The 25,084-nt window shown below is 45.6% G+C and overlaps 1 protein-coding gene across 1 annotated transcript in view; it reads right to left on the bottom strand.

Moving 5' to 3' along the window:
• Positions 1 to 25,084, bottom strand: part of LOC119460550 (protein RRP5 homolog) — a 122,538-nt gene that overhangs the window by 72,406 nt on the left and 25,048 nt on the right. The window contains exons 10-14 of the mRNA XM_037721486.2: positions 19,054 to 19,374; positions 15,979 to 16,110; positions 15,390 to 15,434; positions 15,275 to 15,319; positions 4,752 to 4,940 (exon numbers count right to left, since the gene is read on the bottom strand). Of these exons, the coding sequence (XP_037577414.1) occupies positions 4,752 to 4,940; positions 15,275 to 15,319; positions 15,390 to 15,434; positions 15,979 to 16,110; positions 19,054 to 19,374 (732 nt within the window). The remainder of the gene's footprint in view (positions 1 to 4,751; positions 4,941 to 15,274; positions 15,320 to 15,389; positions 15,435 to 15,978; positions 16,111 to 19,053; positions 19,375 to 25,084) is intronic.

The following is a 25,084-nucleotide window of genomic DNA, read 5'->3' as shown; positions in this document are numbered from 1 at the left end:
GCATTCTAGCAAAAGAACTTTTAAGAAGAGTTTAGTAAAAAGTGAAGTCAAAAGCAAGTGAAATGTTGCCAAGTAGGCATTAAATTCCCATTATATCGAAATCACGTTATTGGAAGTGTCTTATGAACCCAACCGAAAGTGCATGCATTTTAGAGCCGATTACTTGAAGTGCGCTAGCACCTGGCTCCATTTATCACTAGACGCAGAGTTCAGAAATCCGCACGAGATTGCCCCATACAGCATACCTGATGACCCTTTACGTTTCTTCTACCAATCTACTGAACCAAAGAGTGCTGCAAAGGTTACTCTGCCACATGGTGGCAGCTCCTTAGGACTAACTGGATCATGTAACAATAAACAGATGAGGCAGCCATTCACAGGCATCAGCAGAATTTCGCCACTGTCATATTATCAATACAGTCTACGCTTGTTACAATGGACCCGCATACAACACTTTCGGATATAAACGACCATATTCCAACCTTAGTTTGCTCTACCTGTTTTATTATAGCAACAAAGTTCGGACTGCACTACAACGGACTATCATCTACAGCGGACGAAATTAGCATACATTTTTTTCAAAATCGGCCGTAATAATGTACTTTTGCAGTGTCAACACATGCTGACAACAGACTTGCGAGGGCCAACCAACAATCGTGGCCTCAATCACATGTGCACGCGAGGGAGGAAGGCAGAGCGGGAGCACGCCGTTTCTATCGCGCGCGAGGCCGGGGGCGGTTCTACTCCAGCGGCTGCTGCTTGCGGCGCAGCCGCCGTATCTTGAAAGGACAAAGTGCGCTCAGTGCCGTCAGCTTTGTATGCGCTATGCTTTCGACGTTAAGTTCGCGTTGCGAGACACAGCACAAAAGTCAATTCGCTCACTGCTGCTGCCGTGCATCCTGATTGCAGCGTTTTGACAGCGAGTTTCCGCAGTCATTGAGCGAGATGTGTTCATGTTTACCTGTGCGTGCGTGACACTGTGCTTGTTAAATTAGTAAGCGAATGTTTTACGAATTTATATGGCCGATAAAGCTATCCTTACTTTGTATAGCCGTCTACTAATTTGCTATGGCAATCGATGCTCTGCCTTTCAGGCAAAACTGCGTTTTTTACTTTGGAAGTTCGTCACTCACTCTTTGCAATAACATTTTTAGACATTGCGATCAAAGTTTCGGAAGTGAGGCGTTTCGAATATTACGGACTTCGGATAAAACGGACACTTTTTGTCGGATTATGAGGGTCCGTTGTAACAAGAGTCGACTGCATCAAGTACAGTTAAACCTGGATATAACGAAATTGGCAAATTCCCGAAAAACTTCACTATAAAGAGGATTTCGTTACATGCAGGTTCGGCACAAAAATTCGAAAAAGAAACGCTTACCGTATTTACTCGATTCTAACGCGCCCTTGATTGTAACTCGCACCAGTTTTCCGTTTTCGTCAAAGCACTCATCCTTGGAACGCAACCAGGTACTGGGTACGTGGACGCGTGTCGTTTTGCACAAGCGCAAGGCATCGGACACGAAGAGCGAGCGTCACGATGGCGTCGTGGCGTCGTATAGTGTTACATTCGAACCCTGCTGTTACGTGCCCGGGTGCTGCGTTTTCCCGGCTGTTACGTCGTTTTCGGCCGGTCCCGGCGCAGCTCCCATAGAGCCCAATGCATTGGTAACCCCGCTGTTGCGTCGCAACTGTGGGACCATTCCCGCATCCTACGTTCGAACTGCCATCCCGCGCTGACAAGAGCGGCCATTTTTACTTTTCATGTCGCTTGGCTTGGTGGCTTGACAATGGCATTGGCCACCAAAAGTGCCGGGGGCGACAACTAAGATGTATTTTCGGTTTCCGCCAGCAAAAGTATGGCCCTTGAGATCCGTATTTGCTTTCTAAAGATGGTGTCTATGACACGTTGTGGCCCTAAAATTCGTTTTGGCTCATAGATGTTCCTTATAAAGTCCATGGGCGATAACGCAGTCGCCGCGCGCCGTATGCTGTATGTGCGAGTGAAAATGTGCGAGGGGAGCCGACGACTGCGTATAAATCTCGCACACGCACGAAAGAAAAGCAGGGAGGAAGCGCGCCTTCCGTTGCACTCGAGGCACCGGCGAGGGAGGGAGGGGGGAGGGATAGCGGGCAGCGTTGTGCTGTACTCTGGCATCAACTGCGTACGGCGCAGCGGCGCACGGTCACGCGGGCCGTATCTTGAAAGCAATCTGCGTTGGGGCAGAGTCTAGGCAGTGTAGGTGCTTCGGCGGCTTGTAGCTTTGTGCGTGCTGTGTGTTCTCGGCACTCTGTTTGCGTTGAAGCGATAGACAACAGCACGAAGGTCACTTCGCTCGCTTCTGCAGCGGTGCTTCCACACGCCGCCAGCGTTTGACAGTGCGTGTCCGCGCTCATCAAGTGTGATGTGTCACAACGTCTGCCAGCGCGTCGGCAACATCAACTGGAAAATGAGAGTGCTGGCTTGGTGGGCTAGGCCAGCTGCAGCAAGCGGCAGGATCAGGTTTTAATGAAGAGAGGGGGAAAGGTCACGCCCGCGACGGCAAGATCACCGGATCAAGGGATGCAGGCCTGCCTCGCATTCCGTCACGGCGGTGAAGGTGCTTCCGGTTGCTGCTCACGCAAAAATGACAAAGTTTGGGGCAAATCTCTAGGTTGTCGGCGGGAAAAATTGGTTATTTCGAGGGGGTCTCCCGCTGCCACTTCGTTACGTAGAGGTCTCAAATACATGTGCTTCTATGGAGTAACGGCGGGGAATAGAAAAACTTCGCTATATCCAGGAATTCGTTATATGGAGGTTCGTTATAAGCAGGTTTACCTGTATTCGGCATTGCCTCAATATATACATTTTCTGAGCTCCCGCACTGTTGGAGTGTACGTCTCATGTTATTACGACTCTCATATAGCCACTCCGCTTTTAACGAAATAAAATTTATAACAAAGACAATCCCATGTACTGATGACTTCATTATAAGCAGTAATGACTTCATTATAAGGTAGGGATGTTAACCAGAAATTCGTCTGGTTGGCTACCCTACACTGGGGACAGGAAAGGAGGAATAGAAAGGCGAGATAGATAGATGAGAGATGAAATTTCGAGATAAGGTGGTGATTACTACAAAAGAAAACAATTGTATCACACTTCAGTTTTTTAAATTCTGCAGAGGAATGGTACACAGATTTCCAAGTATATTTTCATATTTTTGCCGCTGTGGTACAGTGAAAGTTTTAGAAACTTACTAAGTCTAATCTATGGTTCTTTTAGAATACAATGTAGTTCATCTTTGCAGATAAAAAATTAACTAGGCCTGAGCAAATGCTGTGAAAATTCATGTCGTCACAAGATGCTGGTGTGGGAACTTCAAGGCAGCAACGCCACTGGTCTTTCATTTTTGCATCTTTTCTGGCTTGCCAAGCCTCCTGTCATGGTAAGTGTGGCTTTTTTCGTATTTCAGAAAGGTAATTTATTATTACAGCTCAATTTATTTTTCTCTTTAGTGTCCCTTTAAGATACAAGATACATCAATAGAAAATCCGAAGACGTCCAGAGTCACTGAAGGCTAGCAATTTCGGCAATTAAAGCTTATTCTAAAGTATGACAGCTTTATTTTAAACTGTTATTTCTAATAACCAAACACAATCAAGAATATGAATACAGATCACAGTGCTTACAAAGAAACTCTGCACTTTGTAACTTTACTTCTTTCTGGGGTTTTACGTGCCAAAACCAGTTCTGATTATGAGGCACGCCGTAGTGGAGGGCTCCGGATTAATTTCGACCACCTGGGGTTCTTTAACGTGCACTACAACGCAAGCACACGGGCGTTTTTGCATTTCGCCTCCATCAAAATGCGGCCGCCGGGGCCGGGATTCGATCCCGCGACCTCGTGCTCAGCAGCGCAACGCCTTAGCTGACTGAGCCACCCCGGCGGGTACTTTGTAACTTTAACAAATAGCAAGCGTCAGTCTTCCTAGATTTTCTTGAGAAAATAGGATGTTGCACAGGACTAGAATATCAAGAAAGGGAAGAAGGGTGATTTACTAATACAGCCAAACCAGGATATATCGAATCTGAAGAGGATCACAAAAATGTTCGATGTACAGGTAATTCGATAAATAAAATAAAAACTTTATAGAAAAATGTTCAAGGGAATTTTACTGTTGTTCGGTATACACAATAATTAGTTACATGTGGGTTCAATATATCCAGGTTTGACTGTATAGCTCCAGTTATTTGCCTCTATAGTGTCCCTTTAATAGAGTAAATTCAAAAGGAATGCAGTCTGCTGGAAGAAGTTAAGAAAGTACAAGCCAACTATTGCAATCTTCCCAGGACCCTAGAGTGGAGCCACTAGTATAATGAAAAATTAACTTGCTTATCAAAGTATTTTAACATACAAATGGCAAGTATCATGTTCAATGCAATTAACCTGCTAGCGTGTTGTATTCATATTTCAATTACTTATCGCCTCAATATTTTGTATCAGTATCATGATACAATTTCAAGGTATCTTTACCCAGCCCCGATACTTAGCACCAATACAGCATGGCAATGCTCAAGTTGCAAGAGAGAGAAAGCACAAAGCACTTTGAGTGTCCGTTATTCATAGACTCTTCTCAAGTATGAAGTGCTGAGTAAGGAGACTCAGCACAGCAGCCACTACAAAACACTTACGTGAACACAGCCAATAACAGAGGACCAGATAGATAAAAGCATTTGTAAAACAGTTTCAAATAAAGAACAAGGATACGAGATTCCCTGAGGAGTTGAAAATAACAAGGTTGGTGAGATTGGTCCCTTCTGCAAGCAGTCGATGAAGATGTGCACAGTGTGGCTCGAAATCTGACAGGTGCTGCCTGGGGAGAGATGCGCATTCTCCAGAGCGAAGTCGCACAGTGAAGCCATCTTTTACCCTTGCTTCGATGCTACCAGAGACAAGCTGCAAGAAAAAAAGTCCGCACACTGCACCACAATGACTAGGAAGAAATTGAGATATAGTAAAACGAAGACTTGTACAATGTGTTCTCTACTATAAAATTTCTGCATGAGGCAATTGTATTATATGTGTATGTATCCTGTTGTAGAAGACATTCTCTTCTTGGCAGGTTTAAGACGAGGCTAGTCAATGTCTGAATATTTTTTTTCTTTACAAGTAAAATTTATGTCAAACTAACCTCTATAAATTAAAGAAGGACATTTCTTAAACACAAGTCAAACTAATCTTTATAAATTAAAAGAAGGACAGTTCTCAAACACTGAAATTAGTTTAGATGCCATCCTCAGCTTATGCCCATTATTTCCACAGTAAAAAAAAAATTGGAAATTAAATTATGGGGTTCTCCGTAAGAGGCACGCCATAGTGGGAGACTCTGGAATAATTTAGACTACCTGAGGTTCTTTAACGTGCATCTAAATCTAAGTGCACAGGTTTTTTAGCATTTCACGCCCATCAAAATGCGGCCGCCGTGGCCGGCGATTTGATCCAGCGACTTCGTGCTTAGCAGCCCAACACCATAGCCACTAAGCAACCACGGCGGGTCCCACAGTCCAATGAAGACTACAGATAAACTGATGTATAACAAACTTCAATATAACGAAATTCTCAATATAACAAAGTGTTTACTTTTTTATAACTTCTTGTCTATAAAACTCCATGTACAGTCAAACCTCGTCATAACGAAAATGGGTGAAACGAAATAACGGATACAGTCAAATCTCCCTACAATGAACGCCGTTACAACGAAATTTCTGCCACAACGAAGGTTTCCTGATTCCCCATCAGCTGCCTGTAGAAATAATACAAAGAAAGTCTCTTCATAACGAGTGTTTTATTCGGTATTTCCGCTTCAACGAACTTTTCGAGTACGAAACTGGGACTGAACTGAAATTGGAACTGCCGAGCAGTTAAATTAGAAGGCCCTTCCAAAGCTGTGACGATCGTATGTCCGCTTGAACAAGGTTTTTGCAAACGAAATAAAATTCAAAGTACTGATTTAAGCCACTGCAATCCATAGCCACGCATGGTCATCACGTCCTACGCGAGACTGCACGGGATCACCACAATTGCTGCCATTTTCTGTTGTGTTTATCCGGTCGAAATGGCTACGCCAACAAAGAAGTGTAAATTTATCTCTCTCGAGGAGAAGGCACATATGATCACCGAGGCAGAAAGCGGAACGAAAAAATTTCGCAGTTTCGCCCGAAAGGCAAAGCATCGATTGCGATAGCATTAGTAGACAGCTATACGAACTAATGAAAGTAGCTTTATCGACCGTATGAGCTTGTAAACATTCGCTTGCTAACTAAATTACCAAACACGGTGTCACGCGCGCAAAGGTAAACATGAACACATCTCGCTCAATGACCGTGGAAACCCGTTGTCAACACACTGGAGTGAGGCGGCGCGGCAATAGCAGAAAGCGAATTGCCCTCCGTGCCGTCTTTCGCTTCAACGAGAACTAAACGTCGAAAGCACAGGAGGACAGCGCACACAACTCTACTGGCACTAGTTGCACTTTGCCCACATCGCAGATCATTTTAAAGACGAGGCCCACACGGGCGCGCACATTGTGCACGTCGCAGATTGCTTTCAAGATACGGCGGCCGCTGTTAACATAATGCCAACGTCTCGTCGTCTGGGGAAAATAACAATATGTTAGACACACTGACTCTGGTGACTGCTTTGAAAGTAATGGATTCTTTTGACCTCATCAGAAATGCTATCAGAGCCCACGACAATGACACTGCGATGGCTCTTTTAACAGACTGTGAGACTCGCTTAACGCCTTTGCTTGCCGTGAAGCGTAAGAAATCCAGGCTGACCGCCTTCTGGAAATAAAACTTCCGGTAAGCGCAAGCTTGCCAACTTTGTCATAAATATGCAGTGAAATTGTGATAATTCAAACCACTCCCTTGCGACGGTGCATGTGCCACAAAATGAGTGTTTCGCGATCGGCCGGGGACGTGCATTGGGTTAGGCGTTGGCCGCAATGTACGAAAAATGCATTCTCTCGTGAAATTGACACTTAATTGAGCGCCTTCGGTAGGTCTCAACCTTTGCCCCCACGTCATCGCGAAGATTTCCCGGACGATGGTTTCGGTTTTGTTCGCGGCTTTGCCGTTTGGCATACAGATATACAGTAGAACCCTGCTGTTACGTTCCTGGGTGCTGCATTTTCCCAGCTGTTACGTCGTTTTCGGCCGGTCCCGGCACAGCTCTCATAGAACCCAATGCATTGGTAACACCACTGTTCCGTCGCAACTGTGGGACCGTTCCCGTATCATACGTTGCGAACTGCCACCACGCGCCGGCCCGAGCAGCCATTTTGATTTTTCATGTCGCTTGGCTAGGTGGTTTGACGATGGCATTGACCGCCCAAAGTGCCGGGGGCGACACCTATGACGTATTTTCGGTTTCCGCCAGCAAAAGTATGGTCCTTGAGATCCGTATTTGCTACCTAAAGATCGCGTCTATGACGAGTTGTGGCCGTAAAATTGGTTTTGGCTCATAGATGTTCCGTATTAAGTCCAAGGGCGATAACGCCGTCGCTGCGCGCTGTATGTGCGAGTGAAAGCGTGCGAGGGGAGCCGAGGACCACGTCTAAATCTCGCGCGCGAAATAAAGAAAAGCAGGGAGGAAGCACGCCTTCTTTCGTTGCCGAGGAAGCAAGGGGGGAGGGATAGGGGGCGGCGTTGCACACTGGCTTTAACTGCATACTGTGCATAGGCCATATCTTGAAAGCGATCTGCGTTGGGGGCAGACTCTAGGCAGTGTAGCCATATTGTAGGGGCAGACTCTAGGCAGTGTAGCCATAGTGTAGGTGCAGACTCTAGGCAGTGTCGCCACAGTGTAGGTGCTTCGGCGGCTCGTAGCTTTGTGCGTGCTGTGTGTTCTCGTCACTCAGTTGGCGTTGAAGCGATAGACAACAGCTCGAAGGTCACTTCGCTCGCTTCTGCAGCGGCGCTTTCTCACGCCAGCGTTTGACAGCGCGTGTCCGTGCTCATCGCGTGTGATGTGTTCATGTTTGCCTGTGGGCACTGACACCATGCTTGTTAATACACTTAATAAGGGAATGTTTACAAGTTTATACGGACGATAAAACTAGTATCCTTACTTTGTATAGCTGTCTACTAATTTGCTATCGCAATCGATGCTTCGGCATTCGGGCGAAATTACAACTTTTTTTCATGCGTAAGAATTAAAATAATATTGTATGCAGTTCAACACTACTCCCATTTCTCAGTTTTTCCTGTTTCTCGGCTGTTGCGTTTCCCGGCTCTTACGTTTTTTTTTTTACGGTCCCGTGAAAAACGTATCAGCGGGGTTCGACTGTACATACTAATTTCGCGTCAACGAAGTTCTGCCACAACGAAACTTATCGCGTGTCCAGTGAATTTCGTTGTAGCGGGACTCGACTGTATAATGAAGTGAACTTCCCCTTGAAGTCCTCTTAGATATAATAATAGATATAACGAAGTAATGGATATTACAAAGTAATTTTGCCTCTCCCTTCAACTTTCTGTTAACGAAGTTTTACTCTGTTTTAAACCTCAATATAACGAAGTGTGTTTATACACAATATAACAAAATTAAACTGCCACCACGAAGGTATACTGAGGCAATAAAGGGAGACTACCGTGGACGCAGATGGTCAAATTGTTGAATTACATGCTGCTCATTGCGACACACCTTTCAAATTGTGCGCTGCACGACAGAGAGCAGCTGCCGAAGTGGATGAGCAAGACCCTCTTGCCGCTATGTTTAGTGTAAAGTCCAGAGTGCGATAACGGAGAGATTTAATGTCTCTGGTAAACCAGCAAATGCAGGCAGACAGGACGTTTTGCCGGATGGGCGGAGGCGTAAACGTGAGTGGCCTGCAGAGTGCCCAGCCACCTGGTGGCACAGAGCTAAACCAGACAAACACAAAGCTAATACAGCTGTAACCAAGTGTAGTCTACTTTGCTGCTAGTGTAAATTTTCAGCAGCAGTGTAACCGTGAACATGTTATCTTTTTAAATGCTTAAAATGCTTTACACTTGGTTAGAGCCATATTAGCTCTAAGTTTGGTTGTTTGAACTCTGCACCACCAGGTGGCTGCACTGTGCAGGCCACTCACGTTTACCCCTCCGCTCATCTGGCAAAATGCCATGCTCGCCTGTGTTTACTGGAATACCGGACACGCTAAAGCTCTCTAATATCCTTTCGTGCCCAGCATGCCATATGCTGTGGATGAGAGGGAAAGCATGCAAGGATGGTGGCTTGAGGCACGCAGTCTTCCCACACGAGCAAGGGGGGACATGTGAGTGCGCACCTCTTCCTCTAGCATGGCCGTGGCTGTGCATGGCTGTCAGTGTGCCCTATTTTGAAAGTAATCTGCGATGGTGTCAAAGGCTGGGCAAGCCGAGAACGTCATTGCCCTATGTGCGGTTTCTTTCCTAGCATTTAGTTGTACAGTTCACGTAATGTCGAGTTTCGGAGACGCGTTCAAGCGAGATGCAGCCGAAGCATTAGCTCCCCTCAGCCAGTGCTCTTCTTGATAGCATCGTCCCACTGCAGCCAATACTATCAGCCGCAGTGACAGAATGGATGTGAAACCTTCGCATCGTACCATCAATCTGAAGAGATCATCGACATGGCATGAAACCATTAAGGGGGGACGTGGCTTTGAAAATCAACTTCCTGATTTCTTCATGGATTTTGATGAAAATTGGCACAAATGTTTAGAATGTCTCCCTGATACTTCCATAAAAGTTTCAGAGTGATACCTTGAGAACATTTTATTGAGCAGAATTTTTCTCTCTTGAACTTTCTGGAGGGCCTAGGGAGCTTAAAAAACATGATGGAAGGCTCGTTGAGTATTGACTGCATAGCTCAAAGCGTGCTGAAGGTCGTGACAGTCTTACTTTTCTTTTTTCGCAACATAAATTTTTTAGATAGTCATTTTTCAAGTTACCTTCGCACCAAGCACACTTTCGGGGTGAACGAATAGCCATGCCATAAATTTATAAAAAGTCAAGATAAAAATACGAGACTGTCTCGACCTGCACTGTAGTCCAAGGAACGTGACAAAAAAAACAGAATCAAAATAGGCTAAACGGTAACGAAGAAATCAGCTCCAGAAACTGAGCAGAAAGGCGAAAAAACAGTTTTGAGAAAACGGCTCTCAAAGTTGCACCTTCTCTTCAGTTCTCTAAAAGGCACCAAAGTTGTAATCTTTGATGTGTTTTGTGACGTGGGGCTTCTTGGACATGTCGCCTCTGGTCTGCTGAGCCTTCGTTCTGCCTTTTTCATGTTTGTATGGCATTTTCTTTACTGCTGCTCTACAAAGAGCATGGTGCCTGGGTTTCAAACCAAGTGAGGTGCAGAACTATGTGGGCATAAATATACAGTAGTTCTAGCGTTGTATCTGCAGACTGTCTCATTGATAGCAGCCTCTAGTGCAGTCAGTGAGGCATTGTTTTCTTTTGGTAGAATCGACCATGTTACTGAATGAAGGCTCTCAGCAGCCTTCTGAATCATCTTCCATTGACAATGGCTATGGAGGTTAGGAGAGCCACTGATAGATAGGGCAGCAATGCAGCTGCTAGGTGCTTTCCAGCCTGTACTTTTGTATCATGCCTCACTTCTGCAGCCAGGTGTCTGTGCCAGCCCAAGTGGCCTAGTGAATAGAGCTCATAATGAGGTTCTCTTTATGAAATAAAGGGGTGGTATGATAGGTATTGTTACGAGATATCGTGGCATTACGATAATAGAGTCGGCGCGCGATGTGCCAAGTCGCGGGTCCGAGGTGCCGATGTGCGAAATGCCTCGTCGCGGGTCCGCGGAATAGACGCTCGACGAGCTTAGTCGCGCAGTCCGAGGTGCCGATGCGCGAAATGCCTGGTCGCGGGTCCAAACGCTCGGTAAGCTCAATCGCGCAGTCCGAGGTGCCGACGCGCGAAATGCCTAGCCGCGGGTCCGAGGAATAGACGCTCGAGGTGTCGACATTCGATGAGCGATGTGCCGACACGCGAATTGCCTAGCCGCGGGTCCGAGGAGTCGACACTCGATGAGCGATGTGCCGACGCGCGAAATGCCTAGCCGCGGGCTCGACGAGTCGATGCTCGATTAGCTTAGTCACACAGTCCGAGGTGCCGACGCGCGAAATGCTTAGGCAAGGATCCGAGAAGTCCGCGCGCGATGTGCTTCATCGCCGAGTCGGACACGCCTACGCGCGAAAGGCTTAGCCGCGTGTCCGAGCATTCCGTGCCCGAAGCTCGGTCGCGAAGTCCGCGTCACCGATGCTCGGAATGCTTAGCCGCGGGTCTGAGACGTCCACAAAAAGCGGAATCGGTCACGCTACTGCGATGTCCGCGTAGCGCCCGCTTTAACACTCGTCGAGATTATCGAAACTGTCCGGAGCTCGCGAGGAGACCGCAACAAGCGGAGCAGACGACGCCATCACGGAGCGAGCACCGGACCAATGGCGAACCGCGCTGGAGTCACGTGGCGGGCGCGGCCAATCGGTGGCTTCGGCACGACCTTCAATCATTTGCTTTTTGTGTGCTTGTTTCTGTATGGAGGAGATAGCTGAAGCGGCAGATTTGAAGACGGAGAAATGCGCTTTCCAACGAGACCAAGATGGCGGCGCTCGGCTGCGCCGTTCCGGAGATATCGTGGCTTGAAAAACGCCGTTTTTTCGCGATTTCCGCGCAATTTTTCGGCACCTTGGCTGATAAAAAAAATTTTTTAGAGCACTTCTACTTGGTTTTCAGTGATGATATTTCGGAATCAGATAGAATAAGGGTTACAGAAACTGAAAATGTGATTTTCAAAAAATCGATTTTTTAGCCATTTTTCGCGATGCGAAAGCCGCGTCCCCCCTTAATTCATTCATATCTTTGATGGTCGACTCTCAAGTTCAACAAAAAATTTTTGTTTTCTCGGCTCAGAAATTCAGAAAATGTTCCTATATGTCCCCTTCCATGTAGGCAAAATTTGTTGGAGACTGTATTAATTAGCATAAAAGGCTGGATTTCAATATAACAAAATTTTGATATAACGAAGTAAAATGCCAATTTTACCAACTTTGTTATATTGAAATTTAACTGTATATGGAAGGCACTCCACCAATCTGCAGGCTGTAGCTAGATCAATGAACAAAAACAATGATTTGATAGGCAACAAGGCAACATGCATTAACCTATTTAAAGAGGCAACTTATAGAATCAAGTAAGCTTACATAAAATCTAGGCCAATAATGCCAGGGATACTGCATTACACTCGTGATCCTGCTTGTCTGCATATACTATTGCCCTGCAATCATAACAAACCAGAACTGATGGATGGGTGTGTGTTGTGTTGGAAGCTCTACTCCCCTCTGTACTACACACTTTAAATTACTCAGGTGCAAGCATTCCACATTAGAGCACCTCACTATAGCAGTAAAAAGTCAGGAATGCATGAAACATGCTAAAATGAACACATACATTTTATGCCATGGTGCCACGCAAGCTGCTGTGGAGTATGAAAGAAACTCTGTAAAGTAGGCACTAGGCTTAGAAATGCTATTTACACAAGGCATACATGCAAGCATAATAAAGAGCAGTATTCAGGGACCCATATGTGTATTTACAAGAGTGTGGAGGCCGCACTCATGTAGAAATTGCAGTATTAGTTTTGAGAACTTATCTTCCACGAGCCAACGTATATAATTCTGATAAGTTTATAGCTTGGCAGCTTTTAGAATTCTCTCTCGAGTATACCTTGTCCATGGGCAGAGCCACAATAGTAGGTGGTGCATGTTTTCTGTAGATGCTAGAGCAGCAAACTTAAACAGCTCACAGGGACTTCAGGTGTTGGACCCCAAACCAGGTGACGGAATGTAAAAGGGCCACCCCAGCCTGTTGTCTCTGTAGAAACCTTCCTCCAAACGAAAAGATTAAGTACGTGTGTCCTGATGCGATCCAATTTGGGGGCTAAAAGTATAGAAGGAGGATCTGAAGGGAGAGGATCAGGTAGTATCTCTAGTGTGGAAACTGAGTGTGCATTTCTATTGGCAAGGTCGTTGTACCGGTTCTGACCATGTTCCCGAGCCCAGCATAACATTGACGATAGGGTTACATGTCTCACTATTACACCTCGACTACAAGAGACACTGTAGTAGAGGGCTACAGATTAATTATGTTAAACTGGTTCTTTGGTGCAAAACAAAATTATAGTACTACACAGACGTATTTTGACTTCGACTAACATTAGAGCATAAGTCACTACAGTTAAACCTGGATATAACGAAATTGACAAATTCCCGAAAAACTTCGTTATAAAGAGGATTTCGTTATATGCAGATTCTAACGCACCCTCAATTGTAACGCGCACCCGTTTTCCGTTTTCGTCGAAGCACTCATCCTCGGAATGTCACACCAGGTACCGGATGCGTGGACGCGTGTCGTTTCGCACAAGCGCGAGGCATCGGAAACGAAGAGCGAGCGTCACGATGGCGTCGTAGCGTCGTATAGAACCTCGCTGTTACGTTCCCGGGGCCTGCGTTTTCGCGGCTGTTACGTCGTTTTCAACCGGTCCCGGCACAGCTCCCTTAGAACTCAATGCATTGGCAACCCCGCTGTTGCGTCGCAACTGTGGGACCGTTCCCCCATCCTACGTTGCGAACTGCCACCCTGCGCCGGCCCGAGCGGGATTTTGACTTTTCATGTTGCTTGGCTTGGTGGCTTGACGATGGCATTGGCCGCCTAAATTGCCGGGGGCGACAACTATGACGTATTTTCGGTTTCCGCCAGCAAAAGTATGGCCCTTGAGATCCGTATTTGCTATATAAAGATGGTGTCCATGACGTGTTGTAGCCCTAAAATTGGTTTTGGCTCATAGATATTCGGTATATAAGGGTACGGCCACGCTAGCGGCAAAAAACGCGTGCGTCATGCAGCGAGCGGCAAGTTGCCGCGCGTCAGCGCCTTGCCGCGAGGCCACCGTGGCACGCGCGTCTCGCCGCGCGGCAGCGCGATAAGATCTCCCGCGCTCTCCGAACGGGCGAGCAACACCGCGAGCACTCTTTGTTTCATGCGAGAGACGACGATCGTCGATTGAAAACCCGGCGCGGACCGGCGGCGTTCCGGTTGTGTTGGCTCCGTGACGTCACCCTCGTCGCTCTTGATTGGTTCTTCATCTCGCGGCACGCGGCATTTGCCGCAGAACCCATTTCGCGCGGCACGCCGCAAGACCCCCGATTCCTGCCGCTTTTGCCGCGCGCGGCATGACGCGTTGCCGCGCGTTTCTGACCCGCGTTTTTGCTGCGTGTTTTTGCCGCTAGCGTGGCCGTACCCTCCAAGGGCGATAACACAGTCGCCGCGCGCCGTATGCTGTATGTGCGAGTGAAAACGTGCGAGGGGAGCCGACGACCGCGCCTAAATCTCGCGCGCGCGAGAAAAGCAGGGAGGAAGCGCGCCTTCTTCCGTTGCGCTCGAGGCACCGGCGAGGGAGCGAGGGGGGAGGGATAGCGGGGCGGCACGCGGTCGCGCAGGCCGTATCTTGAAAGCGATCTGCGTTGGGACAGAGTCTAGCAGTGTAGGTGCGTCGGCAGATCGTAGCTATCTGCGTGCTGTGTGTTCTCGGCGCTCAGTTTGCGTTGAAGCGATAGACAACAGCACGAAGGTCACTTCGCTCGCTTCTCCAGCGGCGCTTCCACACGCCACCAGCGTTTGACAGCGTGTGTCCGCGCTCATCGAGTCTGATGTGCCAGAGCGTGTACCAGTGCGTCGGCAACATCAGCTGGAAAAGGAGAGAGTGCCGGCTTGGCGGGCTAGGCCAGCTGCAGCAAGCGGCAGGATCAGATTTGAATGAAGGGAGGGGGAAAGGTCACGCCCGCGGCGGCAAGATAGCCGGGTCGAGGGATGCAGGGCCGCCTCGCACACGCACGCACGCACACGTGCGCTCGCTTCGCATTCCATCGCGGCAGAGGTGCTTCCGGTTGCTGCTCGCGCAAAAATGACAAAATTTGGGGTGAAATCTCTAGGTGGTCGGAGGGGAAAATTCGTTATATCGAGGGGGTCTCCCGCTGCCACTTCATTACGTAGAGGTCTCAAATACATGTGCTTCTATGGAGTAACGGTGGGGAATCGAAAAACTTCGTTATATCCAGGAATTCGTTATATGGAGGTTCGTTATAAGCAGGTTTAACTGTACTACAACAAAGAATAAAGCAGTGGCCAGACAAGGCCACTGAGCCATGATGATGGGCATGAGACGAAGACACGAGAATGATCCTGCAAGCTACTTACAGTTCCCACCTCCATGGCACCAGGCTTCAAGGAGTTTGTTATTGCCTGGAAAAAAAAAATCAAACCATGCTCGAGTTATGCCCACCAACAAGAGCTTCTAACATTAAGCATTTACCTCAGCAGGCATCTTTTCTTCTTCCTGTTCCCCTTTTGGTGCCAGCTGAAAAATTAATAATATCAGTATACAAATTCAGAAAAACATTCACATGCCATAAGAAATGCGGCATTCAGGTTACCATTCACACAATATATGCAAAATACAAAAGCTCGCTCTAGGTCCAAAAGATAGCCATGAACAAGCATTTACCTCATACACTATGGAACACTTTGCACTATACATATACAGCAGTCCTAACTTGACTTAGTGTATTACTTTTACCACTTCAAAAACTTATTTTTCCAACACAATGCTCTTAGCAAATGTCAAAGGTAACATTACATTGTTTCCTAAACATCAATGATGAAAGTTCAAAGTTCATATGCACACGCTGCATTTTCCACAGCTTGAAATACAGCAGTGAACAAGATCATTTTTCCTTTACGAGGTGAGGGTTAGCAATGACGGTAAATACTGCAGAAATGCACTATTTTAACTAAGTTCACACGACTACAGATACATTACTAAAATAAAAGAGCAAACAAAGCCAAATGTTCAAGCTAAATATACATGGAAAGTTAACCAAGCAGTACAAGTATAAACTCACCTTTAGTGACAATGTCAAACGTTCTTCTGAAGGTTGGCAGTCAACTACACGACAGGTAACAACCTTGCCTTCGGTGTAATTTGCATTTATGCTGTGGCCAGGATGTGGTAATTCTCGAGAAGGCACCCAGCCCTGTAGAATTAAGTGTCCATTAGGCATGACTTCAAAAGAATATGACAAAAGCTGACCGAATAAATATGAAGGAAGACTAAATTTTTCTTTGCAAGAAGAGCTTAACAAGAGGCCTCAATTGTAACAGTAACAGAAACATCTGGAAAAGTTATACAAGACAAACACAAGGGCAGAGAAAAACCAAGAAACAATAGCATTCGGAACACTACTGTGAGGTTAACTCATTACAGTGCGGTTCACCTGTAATCAGGTAATCAACTACTTTTCCAGTTCTTCACAAAGGCTTTAGCCTTGTCAATAGCGCCACTATCAGAAGCTGCAACACACTAGCCACATTTAACAGGCATACAAAAATGCACAAGTGCAGTGTATTCATGGCTGAGTTCACCTCACATGCAATGGTGTAAGCAACTCAGAAAATCACCAACTATTTGAATGCTGATGTATAAGTATACTGACAACTTTAACCTATGAAAAGTAATTGTTCTATTATATAGTAAATTTATACTGTTTGACCTTCACATGACAGACTATAGTAGATTCAATAAGAAAAAGAAAACAGCCAGCATGCAACCTCTGACGCAGGCCATGGGGCTTACAATGCAGAAGTCTGTTAAGCAGTAAGCAAAAACTTGTTAGTTACTGGAGCTGTATAACTGCAGAAGACTACCCCAGATTATAAACATATGGTTTTGAATCATGACAATACTTTTCACTGACCGAGCTTCATAGCAGCGACGGACAACAGAACTTTTGTGGTAATCACTAATATGATTAATTATTATATAAACAAAATCTTAATACATTGCTTTTAATTAGTAACTTTGATGGGCATGTTGCAATTGCAGAATTAGAAGTCAGCCAGTGGTACAGTCAAGCCCACTTATAATGAACATCATGGTCATGCAGGGGTGCGATCGCGCAAACAGCTCGCTTTTCCGTTCCTTCGCTTGCCCTCTATGGATTGATCAGAATTGTGATTGCGTCAGCGGCCGTCAGAGACAGCGGGGCGGTACCGCAGATTTCCCACTTTGTGACGTAGCAGTCAAACTGAACGTGCGGAAAGCAAGCTGTTTGCGCGATCGCAGCCCAGGATGTTTGCTATAACCGAACATTTGTAACAACTGGATACACAAGAACAAGTCAACATTCTAAAGTAAACAGTAAGCTTGCTTTGCTCCTTCGATGCTGACCCAACAATCGTGGTTTTCAGACTCATCAGCTCATCACTTAGAGCTCTGTTGCACATGAGCTGTTTCAGAGATGCAATGTGCTCAACCACGGTTGATGTGCTTACAGGGGGTGGTATCTGTTCTGCAGTCTACTGACTTTCTGCATCCGATTCATTGCTGACAGGGCCTTGCACCTCACAGATGATGCCCTCATGCATGCATGACTCAAGGATGTCTGCTTCATCGTCCACATCAGCGAAGTCATCCTAACTGATGACAGCGGCACTAGACAGTGCTTCAACAATGCACTGTTATAAATGCACAGGTGAGTCGTCATTGCTTCCGAGCTCCACAGTTACAGACTCTCCATCTCCACATAAGAATCTAGCTTTGCCAAAACAATTTTTAATGCAATGCGCAGAAACCTCCACTCAAGCCACCTTTATCATTTTACCGGCTGTGAACAAAAACACCTTTACCAGGATGTTAACAGCCATCTCGCTCAGTTGAGAAGCACTTATGTGTTCACACCCAGGCACACACTGATGACCGCGGCACTAGACTGTGCTTCAACAATGCACTGTTGTAAATGCCCAGGTGAGTCTTCATTGCTTCTGAGCTCCACAGTTACACTCTCTCCAGCTCCACGTAGAATCTAGCGTTGCCCAAACAATTTTTTGAAGCAATGTGCAGTAACCCAAGCCACCTTTATCATTTTACCGGCTGTGAACAAAAACACTCGTAACATAGGATTTTAATGGCCATCTCGCTCAGTTAAGAAGCACTTTGGTGTGCACACACAGGCATACACTGCTGAGGAACACACTAAACAGTGGGCATGCATGGAGAGTGGCGACTTCTTGGGAGACTGAGAGGTACTTCTGCGGTCACTCTAAAGGAGCCCGGAGCAGCAACATGTTCATTCTATCTGAGATGCGCTGCCATAGACAGCATGAAAATTATGACTGCAATGCTATCTTCATTTGTAATAACCAAGCATTCATTATAAATGAGATCCTTATAAGTAGGCTCGACTGTACTCGTAACCTCTTGCTAGAAACTTTGTACCTAGCAAGAGTTTGAGATATATAGATTCGTAATGTGCTGTGAAAGGCACTCCTGTTCCAGTTAACACTTTTCTGTAATGTATATTTCCACAGTGTGTAAGTGGAGCAGCAATGCATTTCACTGCAGACTTATTTCCTGAAACTGGTGCAAGGCATAGCTCCTAGCAAAAGATCATGCTTTAAGTACTAGCCAACTTAAATTCTGCAATTACAACATAGAGCCTTTAATTATGCATCCAATTGATTTTGTTAATAATCAATGGGAATTACCCCACCAATTGGGATGCCTGCCACTATGTTGCTTGGACAGTAAAAACGATTGTCTTAAACCCTGCATTTTTAATGATCTGAGACAGTCGTGACAAAAGCATGCACTGCACAACTGCTACACAACTTTATACAGCAGCCATGTAAAGCACACAACAACACTCTATCATCATCACTTCTAAGCTGCAGAACTTCACAGAGTTTATTACTAATTACAAGCTTGACCAATGCCTTCCATTAGTTTGATTCCTATTAAAATGGCTGCACCCTAGCAAACATTTCACGACACGCTGCTTTTGTTCTTTGGGAATTGTATTAGCTGCATGTACCGTACCTTCATTACACGTCCGCTTCATTACAAAAAGAATATGGTGGCACAGTAAGCTTCTAAACATTACTGCTAATAAATGCTTAAACATGCATAAAGGTGCACTCACTTTGATATTGTTATATAAAGCCACGAGGAGCCCTTGCGGTGTGGTACGGACAATAAGGCCTTCTGTAAGTTTCCCAGGAGTGGCATCATCATAGGTGGTTATAATTGGGCGCTTTGAAGTGACCAGTGCACGCCGGCAGGTCAGAAGCAGCCTGGGTGGGTCAAAGCTACGGTCAACATTGAGCAGACGACAACGCACTTTAGAGCCAAGAGCAGGCTGTTCTTCATCCGGACCACTCGCATGCAGTGCTTGAATAAAGCCTGCCATCCAAGGGCTCAAACTGACCAGTATACCAGAACGCTGCATTTGCCGCACTGTACACTGCAGAAGACATAAACAGATCAGAGTCAATAAATGCTCTTCCATAAAACTGGGCAAGTTGAAAAACAAGCCTGGAAAGTAACTAATGCAATATTATAATTAACTCTTTGAAGGTCACCGCTCTGAAAACAGCAGAAACAAATTTAGAGTGGCCACGACCGTACATGTATGGTGGCAACAGAACGCTCAAAAAAACATGCCATCCACCAAAATTGATTTCTTTGTCGCTTTATGGTAACTGGCACTGCGCTAGTTTAGGAGTACAGTATTCCCACTTCAGCCAGGTGGCGGGAAAACCGATTTCCATCTTGTTCCTTATCACTAAGACTGTTACTATAAGATGCATGCCTGCATGGCTCTCCTGTAGGCATGTGATTACTTTGTTTATAGTGGACATTTGCGAACCAGCAATACCGCTGTGTGTGCGTGTTTCATTTTAAGACATGCATTAACTAATAGAATTTCGTCTAGCGATCTAACAAGTGATTACTACAAGTCCTCTCACTCACTTCATTTTTCGGATGGGTGTGCACCACTGAAATAGCTTGTGGGCGCAAATATGGCATGTTTCGCTTTCGCTATGGCCATGCGCGTCCCTGAGTTTATATTCATTAAGGATCCACTTCATTTTCTATTCTTGTAGCCTTTTGTCAAAAACTTTGTTAAATCACGAATTTTGTGAAGCCAAGATTTAAAGTTTCAGCAGTAAAAATAATTTCAAAAATTCCCAGAACATTCCTGGTCAAGCAAACATGAAAACATCCCGCTTGATGACCACGAACCCTCGCTGTCACAACATGAGCGAATGCTTTGCACAGCGTCTCGGAAACGAAAACACAAGACATGTGCGAACACAATGCACATCAAAGAACCAAGCATCTTGCTCAACCTTTGCACTTGCCAAAGATTACCTCCAAGATACTACGCTTGACCCGCCTATGGATAACCATGCACAGTCACGGCAAGGGTAGAGAAGGAGACACCCGCATGCGATAGGGGGAGAAGGCAGATAGCACGTCTCCTGGATCCCCCCCTCCCCAGTGCATGCTTGATCACATTACCCCGCACACGTTCACCGCATTCCCACCACCCTTGCGCTGAAGGGATCGTCAGGTCCCATGTTTCTTCGAATGCTCCTCATGACCGCGCATCCTCCGCCAGTTGTTTACCAACACGAGAAATGGCACAGCGGTGCTTCCGGCATGCAGAAGGATGCTTGAAAATAACTATTGCCTCAGCCAACATTGTTAGTTTTTTGCTAAGTTTACCAGCCATACAGGTTGCAAGTACATGCATGAAATGGCCGAAAACTTTGTTAAATCAAAACTGTGTCATGAAATTACTTCGTTAATTCGCGGAAAAAGAAAATACACAGTTTTCAATGGAACCAAGAACGGGAAATGAAAATAGTTCTTACATCGCAAATTTTCTTAGATCGAGGTTGGTTAATCAAAGTTTGACTGTTATTTGCAATACCGAATATGAATCTAATAGTTCTCGTTATTCAATTTGAGAGTTCTGCATTTGAAGTTGTTGATTTTTCATTCATTCAGAAGCCAAGAGAAAGCCCATGAGAGAAAAGACTGATGCAAGTGGAGTCTTCCAAATGATTCTGCTGCAGGGGAACCACGGATGTTGCGCAGTCACACAAGTTCATGAGTTTACGTACGCAAGGAGGAAATCATATATACACAATAGTTTACAGATGCTAAACACTCATGTCTCCCCATACACAGCCTACGAATTTCCTCTCCGGATTTAGGCTAATCTACTCATTATCGATCTGTGCAATGTCACCAAGCTTGGATCTCTTTAAAATAAAGTGTGGTATTGTATGATAATGTGCTTCGCTCCTTCAATAAGCACTAGAGTTCTATATGCTTTTTGCTAGTTAAATTACTGTAATTGTCCTAGTGCACCAAATACACAGTCACATTTCCTTTGTTCTCATCTACAAGCTTTTCAAGTGAGCTAAAATCCAGTTGTAACAGCATTAAATGTATCAATGTAAATAAGCCTTTTGCTGCCAAACAGACTATATGGGAGTTTTTATATTTTACTTTGTTTAGAAGTGATTAAATACTCTGTTCGAAATTCAAAGCCATTCTTTTTTTTTTAATATTCGTATTCAAATTGAAAATTTCACTATTCGTACACCCCTAGTTAATAATATCCTAGCATGGATACAAAGAAAGTATATTTAATTACACTGAGCATTGTTCGAATGCCAGAATTATCAATTTCCCAAGGCCTAAGTGAATTTCTATATTTCAGCGTTCTCCCCCATCTCTTTAGGCTGTTAATGGAATGCTGTATGATAGTACAGTAGAACCCCGCTGTTACGTTCCCGGGTGCTGTGTTTTCCTGGCAGTTACGCCGTTTTCGGCCGGTCCCGGCATAGCTCTCATAAGACCCAATGCATTGGTAACCCCACTGTTGCGTCACAACTGTGGGACCGTTCCCGCATCATGCATTGAGAACTGCCACCCCGCGCCGGCCCGAGCGGCGATGTTGACTTTTCATGTCGCTTGGCTTGGTGGCTTGACAATGGGATTGGCCGCCCACAGTGCTGGGAGCGACACCTATGACATGTTTTCGGTTTCCGCCAGCAAAAGCATGGCCTTTGAGATCCGTATTTACTATCTAAAGATGGTGTTTATGACGGGTTGGGGCTCTAAAACTGTCGTCGCCACGTGCCGTATGCTGTGTGTGCCAGTGAAAGTGTGCAAAGGGAGCCGATGACCACGGCTAAATCTCTCGCGCGCAAAACAGAAAAGCGGGGAGGAAGCGCGCCTTCTTCCTTCGCGCTCGAAGCACCGGAGGGGGGGTGTACTTTGGCATGAACTGCATACTACACAGCCCCGCAGGCCGTATCTTGAAAGCGATCTGCGTTGGGGGCAGATTCTAGGCAGTGTAGGTGCGTCGGCGGCTCGTAGCTTTGTGCGTGCTGTGTGTTCTCGGCGCTCCGTTTGCGTTGAAGCGATAGACAGCATGCAGGTCACATCGCTCACTGCTGATGCCGCGCTTCCTCGACAGCGAGTGCCCACGCTCATCGAGTATGATGTGTTTATGTCTGCCTGTGTGCGCTGACACCGTGCTCGTTAATATAGTTAATAAGCGAATGTTTACAAGTTTACACGGACGATAAAACTACTATCCTCACATTGTATAGCTGACTACTAATTTGGTATCGCAATTGATGCTTCGAATGTAAGAATTAAAATAAAATTGTGTGCTGTTCACCACTACTATCATTTCTCAATTTTGCCTGTTTCTCGGCTCTTACGTGTTAGACTGGCTCCGACAGAGAAGTGTTTTTAAAAGTGCAGATGAATGTAAAGACGAGCATACATAGCTCTTTTCCTCCACCCTCTCTCCTTGTTTCCTGAGCATCCTCCTTCCCTGGCAAAAACACTGAAATGTTTTTCTATAATGTGTTGCGGCAATGCTAGCATTATCACATGATTAATCTGGTTTCCCATAAGAAATCGAGTCCCGCAGAACGAATGTATCGCAAAACAAGCATACCCACGGAACAAATTAAGTGCGTTCTGCGAGGCACCACGGTATTGCAACTGCTGCAGCCACCTCCTAGCTTTTTGTGCGTGCTAGCTAACACACACAACCTCTCTCAGGTACAACACTGATTTGAAAGCACGCGTGTGCAGGCATGAGCAGTGAGCATGCAGTAGTAAACAAGGTGAAACTGAAAATGACTATAGTAGAACCTTCTTTAATACAATCCCATTTCGTACGATTTCCCGCCACCAACATTCACAATAGAGAACAAAAAAAATTACCCAATACGGTTGCGCTTCTTTTTTTTACCTGTTAATACGTTCAAGGATAACACAATCTTTCACTACCAGCATTCAGTACATCACTAAAATGTGAGTGTATGATACGTTTTCAGGTTGCTAGGTCCCATATGAATAGTGTTGTGCGAATATTTGAATTTCCGAATAGTAGTTTCGAATATTACGCTATTCGATATTTGCTTCAAGAGCAGTTGTAATATTCGTGCTTTTCGAAGTGTTGGCAAACGGTCATGAGTTTATTTACTGCCTAATATTTAATCAGATCCGCTGGCAGCCATAGCCACCACCGCGGCAATGCTAGGCCTAGTTACTTCGATGTTCACTACCAAGTTTCTTGCTGTTCGGTGCCGTGTTTTTCTTCTTCTTTCTGGGGTTTTACGTGCCAAAACCTGTTCTGATTATGAGGCACGCCGAAGTGCAGGGCTCTGGAGTAATTTTGACCACCTGGGGTTCTTTAACGTGCACTACAACGCAAGCACACGGGCGTTTTTGCATTCCATCAAAATGCGGCCGCCGTGGCCGGGATTCGATCCCGCGATCTCATGCTCAGCAGCGCAACGCCTGGTACCGTGTTTTTCATTGAAACAGTTCACCGCTGTTGGCGAACTGAAATGGCGCCGACTCCGCATTTGTGATCCTCTCAATGGCTTTGTAGCTAGGAAAGCACGGCGCGTTGCATAATGCCAGTTCCGGAAAGTCAACGTCACCTCAATACAGCTGTGTTAGGCAATGAAGCATACAAAGAGCGGGAACGGGCAATTATCACAGGACATGGTATGTATTCCTTAATTATAGATGCGGGCAGCTGCCGTCTCCTATCTCAGTATGAGCACCAATACGCTTAATAAGTGTACTGGCAGGCCTTTAGAGCTATTTCGGACGTGCCTGTGGCGACTTGAGCCCTTGGGAGCAGTAAAAGTCATGCATTCATTTTTTCGGACATTTTTGCGGCTCCTAGGGAGTCCGACAAATAGTTTGTTGACTGTGCATTTATTGCAGTCCTTTCATCAACTTTGTTTAACAATGGGCAAAAGAAACCGAGCAACGAGCTCAATATACAGCGGCGTCATCTTTGCCAATCTTGGTGCCCTGGTTGCCAGCACTCTTTTCTCACCACCGCCGGGTCCAGACATAAAGTTAGAAAAACCAGTTTCAGACCTTTAAAAATTTCTCATAACCTTCATAATTTCTCAGAAACTTCTACTTTCGAGAAAGCTCATGAACACCATTTCAAAATATTTAAACTAATAATATTCCGAAAGAAAGCGATAAGATGAGTGAATGACATCAACATTGTCAAATGTATTCCAATAAATAAGTCATACTTGAATTAATTGTGGTTTCATTCTCCCAAATTAGTCCACTTAATCATTGAACGTATCCAATAATTATCTTGCATGCCAATTTGCAGCCAAGATTTTTCAACGGCAACTATTCGATTAGAAAATATTCGGACAAAATCACTATTCGCTTCGAATTCATTTCAACTCAAAATCCCCTATTCACACAACCCTACATATGAACAAGACAAGGCACGAGGCATGCGCGATTAAGAGCCTTAGGTGCCCAACACGGCAGCCTCTCCGGCGTACCCACTCCCCCATGTCGTGTGAAAATGCCGGCGCACCAACTGTTTTCTCTTCCCGTACAAGCAAGTCTTTATTATTTAATTAAATCCTGGGGTTTTACGTCCTAAAACCACGATTTGATTGAGGCACACACACCGTAGTGAGGGACTCTGGATTAATTTCTTGACCACGTGGGGTTCTTTAACCCTTTCCTTACCACGGGGAAATTGGCTGTTTTTTGTATGTTTGAGTTAGGAATTTTTTGTGCAACAGCCAATAAGTTTAGTGTCATGCAGTATATAAATGTGAAGGTAAATGAACGTG

The sequence above is a fragment of the Dermacentor silvarum genome, chromosome 1 (assembly GCF_013339745.2).
Source record: "Dermacentor silvarum isolate Dsil-2018 chromosome 1, BIME_Dsil_1.4, whole genome shotgun sequence".
In the NCBI taxonomy this organism is placed as follows: Eukaryota; Metazoa; Arthropoda; class Arachnida; order Ixodida; family Ixodidae; genus Dermacentor; species Dermacentor silvarum.
This window is presented reverse-complemented; position numbering and strand designations above follow the sequence as displayed.